The sequence below is a fragment of the Gorilla gorilla genome, chromosome 10 (genome assembly GCF_029281585.2).
Source record: "Gorilla gorilla gorilla isolate KB3781 chromosome 10, NHGRI_mGorGor1-v2.1_pri, whole genome shotgun sequence".
Classification (NCBI taxonomy): Eukaryota; Metazoa; Chordata; class Mammalia; order Primates; family Hominidae; genus Gorilla; species Gorilla gorilla.
Window position 1 is genome coordinate 51,241,229 of NC_073234.2, and position 16,972 is coordinate 51,258,200.

At 48.6% G+C, this 16,972-nt stretch overlaps 1 protein-coding gene across 7 annotated transcripts; it reads right to left on the reverse strand.

The window, feature by feature from the left end:
* Window positions 1-721: 721 nt before the first annotated feature.
* SMARCD1 (SWI/SNF related BAF chromatin remodeling complex subunit D1) lies at window positions 722-16,174 on the reverse strand. Of its 7 annotated transcripts, XM_063694008.1 has the most exons (14): window positions 15,812-16,165; window positions 15,010-15,197; window positions 14,692-14,734; window positions 14,477-14,599; window positions 13,870-13,992; window positions 12,716-12,832; window positions 11,367-11,468; window positions 10,948-11,109; window positions 10,760-10,857; window positions 6,763-6,898; window positions 4,371-4,493; window positions 2,548-2,649; window positions 1,797-2,416; window positions 722-1,310 (listed from the first exon to the last, which is right to left on the reverse strand). In XM_063694008.1, the coding sequence occupies exons 1-13, from the start codon at window positions 15,986-15,988 to the stop codon at window positions 2,363-2,365; spliced, it is 1,548 nt and encodes a 515-aa protein (XP_063550078.1). In that variant the 5' UTR covers window positions 15,989-16,165; the 3' UTR covers window positions 722-1,310; window positions 1,797-2,362. The 7 variants fall into 7 exon arrangements, with proteins under 7 accessions (XP_063550078.1, XP_030856938.3, XP_063550079.1 ...); XM_031001078.3 differs by having other exon boundaries at window positions 722-2,416; window positions 15,812-16,174; XM_063694009.1 differs by lacking the exon at window positions 13,870-13,992 and having other exon boundaries at window positions 15,812-16,122.
* Window positions 16,175-16,972: the final 798 nt, after the last annotated feature.

A 16,972-nucleotide genomic window follows, 5' to 3' on the forward strand; every position in this document is an offset into this window, starting at 1 on the left:
CCTGTAATCCCAGCACTTTGGGAGACCGAGGCGGGCGGATCACGAGGTCAGGAGATCGAGACCATCCTGGCTAACACGGTGAAACCCTGTCTCTACTAAAAAATACAAAAAATTAGCCGGGCGTGGTGGCGGGCGCCTGTAGTCCCAGCTACTCGGGAGGCTGAGGCAGGAGAATGGCGTGAACCCAGGAGGCGGAGCTTGCAGTGAGCCAAGATCGCGCTACTGCACTCCAGCCTGGGCAACAGTGAGACTCCGTCTCAAAAAAAAAAAAAAAAGAGTAGCAGGCACAAAAAGCAAAAAAGTCTTTGGTCATCCAGATCCTGCCCACATCTAAACAGAAGCCCTGGGGAAGAAGTGAAACTCCTCCAAAGGCGGCTCAGGTTCGTCAAACCTAAGGGATCATGGGCATCTATGGCTCACTCCAGCCAACAAGTGCTCTGGGGAGCTCAGATGGACAAGGGGGAAAATGACTGCCACCAACCTGTTAGTACCTGCCTAGCAAGTTGGGAAAGGGCTCTTAAGGTAAGACCCTGAGGTCCACAAAAGTAGAAATCTCATTTTCCACTTTATCTCCCGTGTCTAACATCACAACTAGCACATAGCAGGTGCTCAATAAATACTTGTCAAATAAAATGAACAAACACTACAAGCGTGGCTAATGGTATTGAAGGAAGAAGAGCTCAGGGAAGAGCTCTCTCACAGTAGGTAGGAGGACCCATCCTTCAGAAGATTCTTTTATTAAAACTGGGTAACATCAATAAGGGGACAGTACAAAAAAAATTTTGGTCCATGAAAAAAACAATTCAGTTAATAAAAACAGTTATCAACAGGGACACTGTGGGAAGTACTGAGCTTCCTTCTCATGGTTCCAGCCAGGAGGCGGCCAGGGCTCAGCTGCCCCAAGGTTGTCCAGTGTCAACCTTTCAAGGGAGGGAAAATGGCAGAAAGGGGAAGACGGGGAGAAAATTCTGCTGTCCCCAGTGTAGAACAGGGAGGGATTTGGGGGTGGGGGTGTGCTCGCAGGAGCCTGAGGAGGGGGTGGGGAAGCAGGGGCTTTGTCAGTTCTGTGGGTTTAGAGCCCATGCTGAACGGAATTCCCCCTTTGTGCCCAGCTGTCTCCCACCCTTGCTGTGTTGAGTCTGCGAGCCTGGGATATGCTAACTCGGGGGTGATACAACCTGGAAGAAGAATGTGAGGCTCTCCTGGAAAGATGCAAAAACCATCTCAGATCCAAGGGGCCAAGATCACAAGGTCCTGCTGCTACCTGAGGGGTCTGAAGCTTTGAGGGCAGGGGCTGGGGAGTCACAATCCTGTGAGGCAGGGAGAGGGAAGAGTCACAAACCCAACTCAGCGCTATTCTCCAGCCCTAGGCGCTTTCACTCCTCAGTGCCCTAGAAGTCACCAGTAGGTGTCAACTGGGCAGACAAGGGACAGGAAGACAGGGATGGCCCAGGGCTTTTTACCCGTTTGGTTTTAGGCCTGTTTCTCCATTAAGGGATGCAGAGGCAGGGTGGAGTGAGTGAATGAATGAGTCACATCTCCAAACAGCAGGAAGGAACAGCCTCTGCTGGCAATGACAGTTCCCCAGATGAGATCCCTGGGGCTCTGAAAGGGAAAGGCAAGATTCCCCCACCCAAATGCCTGGGACTAGGGCAGATCTGAGGGAATCACAAAGGGCAGCCACAGGAGTGTCTGGGAGGGAGCAATAAAGAACAAACTCCAATACTGATGTGGACCCCAACTAAGGAGTGAGAGAAGCACTGACAGCAGGCCAACCCAGAGGGCTGGGGACTGACCTGGGGCTCAGTGGAGCCCAAGAACCAGGGTTTCTGTAGTGCTACAGGGCAACAAGTGAAGGGAGAGTTTGTTCCAAACCTGTGGAGGGAAGGAAGGAAATTGGATTCTGTTATCAGGAGAGCCAAGATCAACTAGCTTATAGAGTGCCCACAGGCCTGAGTCTTGGAGAAGGAGCTAAAGCTCCCAACTCCTGGGTCTCTGAAGGGCAGGATCAGTGTAGCCGGTCCCCTTGAAGACCACCTGGCCTTAGGCCCAATCCATTCCAAGCACTCATTACCACTACATGTTCTCTCTCTAACACTATCTAGAGGTCCTATGTAGACCAGGGGAGGGTACAGGCACATGGGAACTTCGTGGGACAAAGGGAAGCTGGGGGTGGGAAGGGATAGGGTGAAAGAAGAGGATAACAGGTGTCTTGTGAGACCCTCTTCATTCTGGTGTTGTCCTTGAACCAACAGCATCCCCTGGAATGCCCCAAGCAAGACCAAGGCAGATACTATGAGGCAGGCAGCACAGGGCCCAAATCAAGAATTGGTGCAGTCGAATCAGGGCTGTGGGAGAGGCCCTATGTATTCCGGATTCCCAGGGCTTGCTCTAATTCTTGTCGTCTCTGCTGCACCTAAGGAGAAAACAGTGAAGGGAGTGGAAGATGAGACAAACCAGAAGTTGGTATCTAACACCACTGACCCCTATCAGGGGTGAAAACCCCGTGCCTTTTGTCAATTTCCCCCGTGCACCCCATGTACTTACCTTGGAGTAGAAGTATCGGCACACAGCCTCCTGAGCCCAGGGCTGGAAGTAGAACTCAGCTCGGCGCTCCTCCTCTGGGTTACCCACCACATCAGTCATTGTCTGAGGGAAATGGAGATGCAGGGTGGAGGAAGAGAGAGGAGAAAAGGCTTGTTTCCTTCCTTCACACCCATTATTGGGTAAATTGTATCCTTCCCCAAAATGTTGAAGTCTAACCCCTAGTACCTGTGAATGTGACCTTATTTGGAAATAGGGTCTCTGCAGATGCTCAAGTTAAGATGAGGTCATTAGAGTACCCCCTAATATGACCGGTAGGTTCCCTTATAAAGAGGGGAAATTTAGACATGGAGACAGACACATACAGAAGGAAGACAACGTGAAGTCACACAGAGACCACTACCTACAAGCCAAGGAACGCCTGAAGTACCAGAAGCTGAGAGATGCACAGAACAGAGTCTCCCTCCCAGCTCGTCGAAGGAAGCAGTGCTGCCCACACTGATTTTGGACTTCCAGCCTCCACAACTGTGAGACAAGCCTGTTGTTTGAAACTGCCCAGTTTGTGGTAGTTTGCTACAGCAGCCTCAGCAAACTGATACAACACCCAGTCACCTCTGCAATCAACAAGTCGTTGCCTTGTTCAGGGATCTTTGCTGGCATCCCTTTTCCCTTGCTCCTCTGCTCAGCCTAACTCGTCACAGTCAGCACACGAGGGGTGACAACGGATGAGTTCATACTCTGTGCCCATTCCTATCTTCTTGCCTGAGCTTACTGTGCTCCCCTTTCTGGGAACGTCTTCAAATCCCAAATTTTCCATGAAGCCTTCCCCAGAGATTCTAATCTCACTGATCTCCCTTATCTGAATCATCTTATTGGTCCTGGTCAGTCTAATAATGTCTTTTTTTTTTTTTGAGATGGAGTCTCACTCTGTCAGCCAGGCTGGAGTGCAGTGGCGCAATCTCGGCTCACTGCAGCCTCTACCTCCCAGGTTCAAGCGATTCTCCTGCCTCAGCCTCTCGGGTAGCTGGGATTACAAGCACCCACCACCACGCCTGGCTGATTTTTTTATTTTAGTAGAGATAGGGTTTCACCATGTTGGCCAGGCTAGTCTCAAACTCCTGACCTCAGGTGATCTGCCCTCCTCAGCCTCCCAAAGTGCTGGGATTACAGGCGTGAGCCACCGCACCTGGCCTGATAATGTCTTATATTTACTACTTTGTATCATACTAGCCTAGTTTCTTTTTTTTGAGACAGAGTTTCGCTCTGTCACCCAGGCTGGAGTGCAGCGGCACGATCTTGGCTCACTGCAACCTCTGCTTCCTGGGTTCAAGCAATTCTCCTGCCTTAGCCTCCCAAGTAGCTGGGATTACAGGCGCGCATCACCACGCCCGGCTAAGTTTTTGTATTTTTAGTGGAGACGGGGTTTCGCCATGTTGGCCAGGCTGGTCTCAAACTCCTGACCTCAAGCGATCCGTCGGCCTCGGCCTCCCGAAGTGCTGGGATTACAGGTGTGAGCCACCGTGCCCGGCTATACTAGCCTAGTTTCTTCAGACAGAATGTAGGCTGCTTTGAAAGCAGAGATCAGGTCTTCCACTCTGTATCCTTGACAAGATGAAGCACAGTGACAGACAAAGTAAGCACTAAATCAACACTTGATGGCTCTGCCCCCATTTCCCTGCTTAATTGCAAAATGGACCCTGGAACATGCTAAAGAAAAATCTGGCCCCTCACTCCTTCCTCTGGGTCTCCTACCAGCTGCTATATGAATAAAGCAGCTGTGCGCCTCACTGACCTAAGTCCCTTCAGACCTCTCCTAGGTTCTTTACCTTGAGGTCCCTGCACTGGGACTGAAGCCAGTCATTGATGAAACCCTGAGGGTCTCTGGCAAAGCTCAGCATGAACTCCCGCTGAGTCTTCAGCTGGTTGATGGTTTCTATTGTCTCATGGATCTGAAAGGAAGAACGAAGCTCATACCATTTTCAAACTAGAAAAATGAGAAGTTAAATGGCAGGTGGTGCCTGACAACTCCACATGCCACTTCCAACCTAGTCACCATGCTGCCCACAGCTGGCACCATCATATAGAGCTCCAACTGCTCCGACCCTTGGCATTCTTTCAGCAGGTAATTTGCCCTTGTTTCTGTCTCTCTGTATACCCCATGTGAGGAAAGCTTTCCTTTTGGTCTCCCCAGTGCCCACTATGGGCAAAGCTACATGATGAATACTTACTCCACAGCACAAATGGGTCCAAAAGTGTTCTCAGGAAGAAAAGGACTGGCATATGGGGCTGTCTCATAAGCTCTCATCTCTGGGTTTTGTTCTCAACTCTCTTCTCATTCTGCATACTCCTCCCGGCAATTTCTTTGACTTGTATGTCTTCCATTACCACTGACAGGGTAATGAGTCCCCAGTCTGCAGCCCAGAGTCTATCTTCTATACTCCAACCAATCCAACTGCTTAAACTTGACATTAAATTCACTACCCTTTCTCCAATACCTGCTCCTCCTCCTCCCCTCTTCCCAGTCATAGTAAATACTACTGTCCACCCAAGCTAGAGACCTGGGAGGCATCATAACATTTCCTTCTCATTCATCCCTCACTCTAATAATCCAAACAGTGGCCAAATTCCTTCAATTCCACCTTGACACCTCTCAAATCTATCTACTTATCTCCACCCTCACTGTCGGGACTGTAAATTTAGGGCCTCAACACGTCTCACATGGATTACTGCACCAGCCTCCTAACTGGGCTTCCTGCCTCCAGCCCTGCCCTCTTGACAAATTATTCTCCATCCACCTTCCTGCAAGTGATCATTCTATATACAAATAGCATCAGTCCCTCCACTGGTAATGATCTCTCAACCAGCTGTCTTACACAGTCTTCAGGATGAAACATAAACCAGTTTTCCCTGAATCAAAGGTTCTTCATGATTAGGCATCTGGCTCCCTATCTAGCTTTCCTTCCCATAACATCCCATCCTCAGCACTCTATGCTGCATACTAAATGGCTCGTACTTCTTTAAGACACCAGGCTCTCTCTCTCTTCTCTGGACCTTTACATGCCCTATTCCCTCTTTCTGGAACATCTTCTGCCTCCTATGCCCCCAGCACTACTATCCTTTTTGCCCTTTCATTAACACCCACTTTGTCCTTCAAGATTTAGTTGGGGCCGGGCGCAGTGGCTCACGCCTGTGATCCCAGCACTTTGGGAGGCCGAAGCGGGTGGATCACCTGAGGTCAGGAGTTCAAGACCAGCCTGACCAATATGGTGAAACCCCGTCTCTACTAAAAATACAAAAATTAGCCGGGCGTAGTGGCAGGTGCCTGTAGTCCCAACTACTCAGGAGGCTGAGACAGGAGAATTGCTTGAACCCAGGAGGCGGAGGTTGTAGTGAGCCAAGATCATGCCATTGCACTCCAGCCTGAGCGACAGAGCAAGACTCCATCTCAAAAAAAAAAACAAAAGATTTAGTTGGGGCATCAACTCTTCCAGCAAAGCCTCCCTTTCTCCTTCATGTTCCCAAAGCACTTTTGGCTTTATTTGCAAGGACTGTGTCTAATAATAACAACCCAGATAACAATAATAGTAGCAGAAGTTACCATTTGTTGTTTTTATGTGCCAGATACAGTCTCAACTCTTTACACACACTCCCTCATTTAATCGTCATAGCAACCTGATTAAAATAGATACTATGGGCTGGACGTGGTGGCTCACGCCTGTAATCCCAGTACTTTGGGAGGCTGAGGCGGGCAGATCACTTGAGGTCAGGAGTTGGAGACCAGCCTGGCCAACATGGTGAAACCCCGTCTCTACTAAAAATACAAAAATCAGCCGGGCGTGATGGTGGGTGACTGTAATCCCAGCTACTTGGGAGGCTGAGGCAGGAGAATCGCTTGAACCCAGGAAGTGGAGGTTGCTGTGAGGCGGGATTGCACCACTGCACTCCAGCCTGGGCGAGAGAGCGAGACTCCTGAAAAGAAAAAAGGAAAAACAAGGTACTATGGTCTCTATTCCACAAATCAGAAACCGAGGCTCAGTGCTGTTGAGAGTATCCCCACAATCAGAATTCATTTGAGTCTGGCTCAAACCAGCACCAAGCACAGTACCTGACATATACTGGGTGTCACCGTATTTTGAATGAACACTAAGAATCAAAAGGAGGCCTTGAAGCTGTGATAGGGGCTGGTGGTACCCAACTATCCAGGGCACAGACCCCTACCTTGTTGTCTAGAGTAGCAATCTCCTGTTGGCTGGCAGTGGACAGCAGAAAAGAATTCATCTGGGTCTTCAAGGTGTCATCCACTTCAACATCAATGTCATAACAAGCTGTCTTTTTCTGATCATTCGGGTCAACACTGGACAGGAAACCAAAGGGGCCTGGTAAAGAGCTTGTCCCCTAAGACCTAATTACACAGGGTCAAAAAGATGACCCAGGATGAAGAGAAAAGGGGCTAACTGTAAAAGGGCCCAAGAACTTTCGGGTGTGACAGAAATGTTCTGCACTTTATTGTGGCAGCTACATGGTGTACAGATCTGGCAAAAATCTTCAAACTACACTTTCAATTGGTATAATTTGTTATATATAAATTATACTTCAATGAAGTTGATTTATTTAAAAAGTCAATGGTAAAAATTCAAGCAGTACAAAAGGTATCCTGTGAAAAGTAGTTCCTTCCTCTCCAGAGGAAATCACTGCTACAGTCTCCTATATATCTTTCTCCCTTTAAAAAAAATATTTGGCAGCCAGGCGTGGTGGCTTATGCCTGTAATCCCAGCACTTTGGGAGGCCAAGGTGGGCAATCACCTGAGGTCAGGAACATGGTGAAACCCCATTTCTACTAAAAATTAGCCGGACGTGGTAGCTCACGCCTGTAATCCCAGCTACTGGGGAAGCTGAGGCAGGGGAATCTCTTGAACCCGGGAGGCAGAGGTTATAGTGAGCCAAGTTCATGCCACTATACTTCAGCCTGGGTGACAGAGTTAGACGATCCCTAAAAATAAAAAAAATTTGGCGAGCCATGGTGGCTCATGCCTGTAATCCTAACACTTTGGGAGGCTCAGGTAAGAGGACTGCTTGAGCCCATGAGTTTGAGACCAGCCTACACCACACAGACCCCAGTTTCTACAAAAAAATTCAAAACAATTCCTGGGTGTGGTGGCACACATCTGTGGTCCCAGCTGCTCAGGAGGCGAGGTGGGAGGATCACTTGAGCCCAGGAGGTCGAGGATGCAGTGAGCCATGATTACACCACTGCACTCCAGCCTGGGCAACAGAGAGAGACTCTGTCTCAAAAAAGAAATAATAATAATAATTTTTAAAACTTTTTTGGCCAGGTGCGGTGGCTCACACCTGTAATCCCAGCACTCTGGGAAGCCAACACGGGCAGATCACTCAAGGCCAGGAATTCAACACTAGTGTGGCCAACATGGCGAAACCCCAATACAAAAAGTGGTGCACGCCTGTAATTACAACTACTTGGGAGGCTGAGGCACGAGAATTGCTTGAACCTGGGAGGCAGCGGTTGCAGAGAGCGAAGATCATGCCACTGCACTCCAGCCTGGATGACAGAGCAAGACTCTGTATGTTTAAACAAATGAAGCCTTTTTTTTTTTTTTTAGATGGAGTCTTGCTCTGTTGTCTATGCTGGAGTGCAGTGGCGCAATTTTGGCTTACTGCAACCTCTGCCTCCCAGGTTCAAGTGATTCTCCTGCCTCAGCCTCCCAAGTAGCTGGGACTACAGGCGCCCACCACCACGCCCAGCTAATTTTTGTATTTTTAGTAGAGATGGGGTTTCACCATATTAGCCAGACTGGTCTTGAACTCCTGACCTTGTGATCCACCCACCTTGGCCTCCCAAAGTGCTGGGATTACAGATGTGAGCCACTGTGCCCAGCCAAACAAATCTTTTTTCATTGTTTCAGAGACAGGATTTTACTATGTTGCCCAGGCTGGACTCGAACTCCAGGACTCAAGTGATCTACCCACCTCAGCCTCTGGAGTAGCTGGGTCTACAGGAATGTGCCACCGTGCCTGGCTTTCTCCCTTTTAAACTAAAATTGACCCCAAAAATAAAGTCAAACACAAAATTAAAAGTGGTCTAACTTTAAGCATAGGAATATAGGACAGACCAACTTCTACTGACCTAATTTATAGGTTGAGGAGTTACTACTGTGTAAGTGAAGGTTCAGGGTCTTATCTTTTTTCTTTTTTTCCCCTCCCTCTCTGTCATCTTGTAGGTTCAGGGTCAAAAGTAAAAAAAAAAAAAAAAAAAAAAAAAAAGCCCACCGGGTGTGGTGGCTCACACCTGTAATCCCAGCACTTTGGGAGGCTGAGGCGGGTGGATCACGTGATCAAGAGATCGAGACCATCCTGGCCAACATGGTAAAACCCCGTCTCTACTAAAATACAAAAAATTAGCTGGGCGTGGTGGCATGCGCCTGTAATCCCAACTACTTGGGAGGCTGAGGCAGGAGAATCGCTTGAACCCAGGAGGCAGAGGTTGCAGTGAGCCGAGATTGTGCCACTGCACTCCAGCCTGGCAACAGAGTGAGATTCTGTCTCAAAAAAAAAAAAAAAGAAAGAAAGAAAGAAAGAAAGAAAAGAAAAGAAAGCCCTTACCGGAATTAATATGGAATAAAGGAAGGAAGACAAAGAGACTATATCCAACTACAGAGACACGCTGCTTTGAGAAGGAAATTTTCTTCACTCCCTATCTAGAGATGCCTTGCTCTCCAGCTTCTAAACAAAAAAGTGAATGGAGGTAATGGAATTGGGAGGCTCGGAATAGAATGCTGTACCATCCAGAGAAAAGATGGCTGCTGAGCCCTTCCATGAGTGAAGAGCTGGTATATGTTTAACAACTGATCTTCCAAAGGAGAGTGGGAGGAAGTGCCCAGATGTGTGGCATTTGCTGATCTCTGGGCTTTAAATATTCTGATTTCAGCCGGGCACGGTGGCTCACACCTGTAATCCCAGCACTTTGGGAGGCCAGGTGGGCGGATCACCTGAGGTCAGGAGTTTGAGATCAGCCTGGCAAACATGGTGAAGCCCCGTCTCTACTAAAAATATAAAAAAATTAGCTGGGCATGGTAGCAGGTGCCTGTAATCACAGCGACGTGGGAGGCTGGGGAGGGAGAATTGCTTGAACTCAGGAGGCGGAGGTTTCAGTGAGCTGAGATCATGCCATTGCACACCAGCCTGGGCAACAAGAGCGAAACTACATCTCAAAACAAAACAAAACAAAAGGCCGGGCGCGGTGGCTCACGCCTGTAGTCCCAGCACTTTGGGAGGCCAAGGCGGGCGGATCACCTGAGGTCAGGAGTTCAAGACCAGCCTGACCAACATGGAGAAACCTCGTCTTTACTAAAAATACAAAATTAGCCAGGCGTGGTGGCACATGCCTGTAATCCCGGCTACGGCAGGAGAATCACTTGAACCCAGTAGGCAGAGGTTACGGTGAGCCAAGATTGTGCCACTGCACTCCAGCCTGGGTAACAAGAGTGAAACTCCATCCCAAAAAAAAAAAAAAAATTCTGATTTCAAGCTACCAATATTACATTACTGTTCATGGGAAGAGATGCACAGTAACACATAAGCACATCATTATATCATATTTCCGCCAGATGGATACAACAGGCAAAAATAACCTCAAGAGCACAAATACAGGCTGGGCACGGTGGCTCATGCCTGTAATCCGAGCACTTTGGGAGGCCGAGGCGGGCAGATCACGAGGCTCAGCGGGCAGATCACGAGGTCAGATTGAGACCATCCTGGCTAACATGGTGAAACCCCATCTCTACTAAAAATACAAAAAATTAGCCAGGTGTGGTGACGGGTGCCTGTAGTCCCGGCTACTCGGGAGGCTGAGGCAGGAGAATGGCATGAACCCAGGAGGCGGAGCTTGCAGTGAGCCGAGATCGCGCCACTGGACTCCAGCCTGGGCGACAGAGTGAGACTCTGTCTCAAAAAAAAAAAAAAAAAAAAAAAAAAAAAGCACAAATACAATAAAATGTAATAATTAGGAAGTTATACATTTTGAGTATATGTTACCCACTTTTAGTCTAATATATTTAATTATAAGTTTATGTAATTTAATTGTAAGTAACAGTTGTGTTTAACAACCTGTTTGCAAAATTCCTGAAAATTTGACAACTGGCTTGTGCACATCAGTACAAGGCAGCTCCGGCACAGCACTGCCTCCCACACACAGGCCTACCTGATGACATGATTAATGATGATAGGTTCTGGTGGCATAAGCAAGGCATGGAGCCGCTGAGGGATCTCTGAAAACTTCATACGTTGAGACTCAAAGATCTGTAGCAAAGGGGAGAAGCACGAGGTTAGCAGTTTGAGCATAACTAGTGTTCTAATGGATTCTAGCAAAAGAATGGGTCCACTACTTACCTGCTGCAGGTACTTGTCACAGATGACAAACTCCCGCTCGTGAGGGTCCTGGAGCTTATGTGTCTTAATATATTGCCACAGTGCTTGGATGATCACTGGACGAGTCTGGGTATGGATGCCCAGGAGTCGAGCTAGGCGGGGGTCTAATTTAAACTGGGGAGGCTGCAGGGAACCAAAGGGTACAGGGGATGAAGCTAGTTAGCTGCGTCTATATGCAGCAATACATTCAAGCTATTCAACAAATAATGTAGTGCTTTTTCTGGGACAGAAAAATTCTAGGAAGAACTCAGAGATGACTAAGACTCTATCTCTGTGCCAAAGTGGCAAATTATTCACAACTAGACATAAACTCTTTAAAGTGAGACTGCTGACGGGATGTGGCTGTGAAAGCTGGAGCCCCTCACACCACCACAGAATACCTGGTAATCCAGCATCAGTAGGACAGTACACCGTACATTCACGTCTCCCGGCCGCTTCACCTGAAAGCCATCGGTCTCCTGGGTAGTGGCGGTCCTGTGCCACTACAGAGAGGAAGATGTCAGGGGGTGCTCTCCCAGAGGAAGAGCTGGGGTGGGAGGGAAGAGCTTCTGTAATGACTGAATATTCAACTTTGATTACTGAGGCTACTGGAGAAGAGTAATAGCATGAGTCATTTTAAAAAACTGCATATGGCTTTGGGATTACTGTCTGTGTATAAGTAGATTAACCTTTTAATTGTTTGTGGTTGCATTTAAATAAGCCTGAATGTCCAGTGATAATTTCATCCACAAAATGGATAATACACATGTGAACAGTAACATAGCTATCATTTACTGAGTACTTACTATGTGTGAGAGTATTCTAAGACATTTACCTGGATTATCTCACTTCCCGAACATCTATACAAGATAGGCACAATTATACTTATTTTACAGATGAGAAAACTAATGCTCAGCATAATAAAGTAACTTGCCTAGGTCAAACAGCCAATAAGTGGCGGAGCCACCATTTGAGCTCTGATGTGTCTGATTCTACAGTCCACATTCTTAGCCACTGTACTCTACTGCTATAAAATTAAATATATTTACAAGTTTCTATTGATTCTATGACTTACTTCCCTTATTAGATGGTAAAGACCTTCCCATGTCTCTTAGTGGTTGAGGTTAAGGGGCTGCAGCTACACTGGCAAAGAAAGGAGCAAGTTAAGTTCACTTGGAGTGCTGGCTGGACTGTCATTCTGGTTTTGCCTGTTTCCCAAAGAATACTGTTGCTAACATGGGCTTCAAAACGTTGTGCAATCAGGCATCATAATAAAGGATTTTTGGTGAATTGGAATGTAAATGTAAACAGAGCAGAGACCAAGAGGAAGTCCCAGATCTATAATGGTAACCTTGGCAAGTACTAGTACCCTATCAGTCAATCACTCTAATTACAGCAACTGCTGCCAGGAAAAATGGATAACTACATCTCACCATTATTAACAAGCAAGATACAGAGATGGCCTGGCACATACAAGAGACCACCAGTAGACTTTCCCTTGAAAGAGGTGGCAGTGACCAGGATAGTAACATTAAAAAGATGGGACAAGTTAGGTTACAAGAGCCCTTGCTCCTAACTAAACATGCTAGTGCCACCTAGAGGTCAATGTGCAAACTGTACACCTGGAGCGGTACTGTGTACACCTAGAGTGACTACTTTATACCTCCCCCTCTCCTTAGACATTAAAATACGGCTCCCAAGTCCATCATCCTCCAATCAGAGTCAAAGCCTAGAAGGCAGAACTACTCACTTCTACCAGATGGTTGTCTGGCCCATACAGGTCTTTGTCCAGTTCAATCACCAAGGACTTAAAAAAGGAAGAGAACTTCCTCTTTTGTTTAGTGGCATCATATTTGGACAAGGCTGACTAGAGGAGAGAAAATAAAAATCACATTAGGAAAGGCCAGAAGAAACTTCCCAAGACAAAATCCTATGAAAAAGGAACCCCAACAACAATAGGAAAAAACTCAAAAAATATCTTCTGAATATCTCTTAAGAGAGATAGGCAAAGTAGGCATCTGCAGGTATTAAACCAATCATGGTAGCAACAGAACCCCGAAGAAGCAGCCTAGAACACATAGAGGGTCACTGTTTTACCCATCTCATTTGCCCAAGGGAAATGAGGCAAGTTAAGCAAACCATTGCACATAACTAAGCGAGTTTGAACAGAGAAAAGTCTGACTCTAGAGGGGAAATGAATCACAGGCAATAAGCAGCCAGAACAAAAACAGCTTTATTTGGATAGAATGACACCACCAGCAGATGGACCGGACCTATATAGAGAAGGAGGCTCTGACACTGAGCCCTGGTTCTCCTGCAAAAGTGCATTCCAATTAGCTTGCCTGAGAGCAGCTAAAAATAAGAGCCAGAGAATGTAAGGGAATGAGAGAAAGGTGAGCTTCCCCGAGGAGCTTCTGGGGTGGGAAGTTTGGGGACTATCACCTGTCAGCTGATGCTCCCCAGGAAGCAACAAAGAGCCTGTCAAGAGAAATCTATCCTACTTAAACTGTGGGGTGCCTCCAATGAAAGTTGAGAAGACGGAGATACCACAAGGACTCAGAGAGGAAACACAGCCTCAAATTAAGTGCCAACTCGATTAAAAAAAAAAAAAACTAAATAATCTACAGATATGGCTAAATCCAATGGCCAGCAGCACCAAGAGGAAGGTAAACCACAAATCAGATCCCAGGACAATAAGGTTCTCCATATGATACCAGTGAGGGCCAAAGGTGTGGGGGAAAACACAAAGGACCACTGTCTTTCAGTGCAGGGAACAGTGTCCCTCTCCTGACTGCTCCCAAAAGGAGCTGTGAGCACCAGTTAGGCTTCCTGCTGACCAGACAACACTGTTCATTCCCAGCAGCTCCCACCCTAGATGCCAACCATTGTGGACCTTGAACTCACATCCTCCAGGAGCCGTCCTTCTACCCGAAGCTCCCAGGAAGCCACCGTCCCTTCCCCATCCTCGGCATCTGACTTAGCCGGATTGAAAGTGTTAGAAATGAAAATTCGCAGCTTCCGTTTTTGCTGAGGAAGGCAGAAACAGGATTGATCGTGGGGCTTCAGTGGTCTGATGTTGAAGACAACGGTCTCCCCAAACCCCAAAATTACTCCTAACAGACTGGCTTACTGTCTACCCAGTCCCTTGGGTGGGTGGATGAAGATTCCATTTAGAAGAGGAGTACTGGCCATCAGCCTAAGTACAAGTGCATATAGTGGGATGCCAGGTGGACAAAGTCATGCAAGGTGCCAGGTTCCCAAGGTAGCAGAGCAGTTACAGCGAAAACATGGACAAGGGTATACTTGTAGTGCAAGAGACATCAAGAGCCCCTCCCCCTTTGCCATTCTGTTCTTATCCTCCTAATGTAATTCTCAGTTTGTAGGCGGAAGGGAGAGATGCAATTTAAATGCCAAGGAGAGTTGTGCTGTGCCTTTGATTTCTCATCCTAATTCTGCTGAAGGTTCCTGGGTCCTCTCCTTTGGCTCTCTGCCTAGTACTTTCCTGTGTTACCTTGATGGGACGTTTCAAGGCCTCTTGGATATCTAGCCGTTTCCTCATGATAGTCTGGTCCAGTTTCCTTTCAAAAGCCAAGAGATCCATATAGGCCTGGGATTCTGGTACCAGTTCACGAATCTTAGGAACAGAAAAATTAATTGAAATCTAGGATGATCATCTCTATACTCAAACTCACCACACTTTCCAGAAGACATATAGCCTGGACTCACCCTTTGAGGTAGAATTTTGTCAGCCATCTTCTTTTTCTTTGCACTGTTGGGAATAAATACTATTATCAGGTTGGGACAGAACTAGTCAGAACGTGAAAATAAGCTGTCAGCACGTCCATTTATAGTAATGTGAAGGGATTGCAAAGCTTCTCTCAAAGAACTACCACCACCACCACCACCACCACCAAGCATTCTCAAGGATGAGTTCTGTAGCACCATCTGCTGACACAGCACCACCACTTCTTGGTTCAGGTACTCCCACCACCTGTGTCCTCCCAGGCTCCCTCCCTCCCTCCCTCTGCCCCAGGATCATCTTACTTGTGGTTTCGATTTTGGACCGCCTGCTGCTGGACCTGCTGGATCTGCTGAGGGGCAGGTCTCTTGCGGGACTGATCCATCCCTGACTGGGCCAGGCCAGGTCGTACTGAAGGGTTCCCCCCATAGCCAGGGGGTCCCATGGAAGGTCCCTGAGGTGTCATTCGGCTGCCTGGCAACATACCTGGTCTCTACAGAGGGGAGAGGACCCAGAAATGTCATGGTTTCACCTGCTAAACCCCATCAAGAAAGAAAAGCAGGGAACGCCTGAGATCTTTGAATGAAGTAAGGTTTAGGGATGGAATGGAGAACAATGAGAGGAGAACCCTTTGCTCCAGTAGTGACTCCATAGAAAAATAGAGTCCAAAAGCTAAGCGAGAGCCAGATTATACTCAAATTCTCAGTCTATTTTGGATGGGACACATCGGACATCGGCAGTTCCACATTTACTCTGCTAGCTACTATCTCTTTAGAAGCTGACCTCAATTTGTCAGCTACACGTTCTGTGTTCCTCTGATCACTGGAGCTACTCAAGCCCCTTTGCACTCCGGCCCTCATATAGGTATCCCCGGACCCACTTCACCCACCCAGGTTCTCTACCGACTCCCCACGGAAACAATGCCCCTAGGAGCAGGTGTGTAACTGCCTCCCCCTCTCTTTCTGCGCACTGCCTCCCCCAACCCCCACCCAGAGCCCGAACCCCTCCCAAGGGAGTCCCTCCTACTTCTCCCCCCACCCCTGTCACTCCCATGTCCCCGCTCGGCCCCGCCCCCGGCCCGCGCGCCCCTCCTCCTGCCCCACTCACCGGATAGGCCGCTCCGGGCATCGGGGAGCGGTACAGCCCTTGACCCGGAGCCGGGCCCATTCGCACAGGAGGCCCCGGAGTGCCGCCCGGGCCCAAGGCAGCAGCCGCGCCCGCCCCTCCTGAGGCTCCGGCGCCGCCGCTCGGAGCCACAGACTGGAAACCCGCCCGGGCCGCCATCTTCCCGGAGCCGCCGATGCAGCCGCACAAAGAACCGGAACCGGAACTCCCCCCGCCCCCCGAGCGCCCCCCGAGCGCCCGCCTGTTCCCCCGGCCGGCCGGCCGGCACGGGAGGCTCAGGGCAGCGAGACTATGGGCTAGAGCGGGGCGACTAGCGGAAAAGGCGTGCTGGCCACGCCCTCCCGCCTTCACGGTCCGGGAGGGAAAACCATAGAGAAGAGCTCTGCAATAGAGAGGCCCCGTGAGCGGGCGCCCCCAGGCCGACGGGAGGAAGACAAGGACCTGGAAAGGGGGACGGACCACAGCCACAGCCCCAGTCTCAACCCCAACTCGAGCCCTCTGATGAAGAGGGGCTTGGAGTAATAGCTTCATCTTGGCGCATGCCGTTAACTTTCCAAAACACTTTGACTGCTTTTCGTTTCATTTTCTTACTGCTATAACTATCAGGGGCTGAGGAGGGAAACACAGTTTATTCCATTTTACAAACGGGAAAGCTGAACTCACAGGTGAATGACTTGGCAAAGGTCAACCAGCAAGTTAGCCATAAAGCCGAAGCCAAGATTCCAGATACCCTTGCTCATAGCCCGGGACTCATTCCACAGATAAAGTGCCTCAATAAGTACCTCACGTGGGAACTTCATCCTAACTTTCTCTCTGACCTAACCTGCTTCCGGATTATTATTTTTTATTTTTTATTTTTTTTGAGATGAGGTCTGTCTCTCTCTCGCCCAAGCTGGAGTGCAGTGGCACCATCTCAGCTCACTGCAACCTCCGCCTCCCAGGCTCAAGTGATCCTCCCACCTCAGCCTCCCAAGTAGCTGGGACCACAGGCATGCACCACCATGCCAGGCTGTTTTGTATTTTTGGTAGGGATGGGGTTTCGCCATGTTGCCCAGGTTGGTCTCGAACTCCTGAGCTCAAGTGATCTGTGCTCCTCAGCCTCCCAAAATGCTGGGATTACAGGTGTGAGCCATTGTGCCTGGC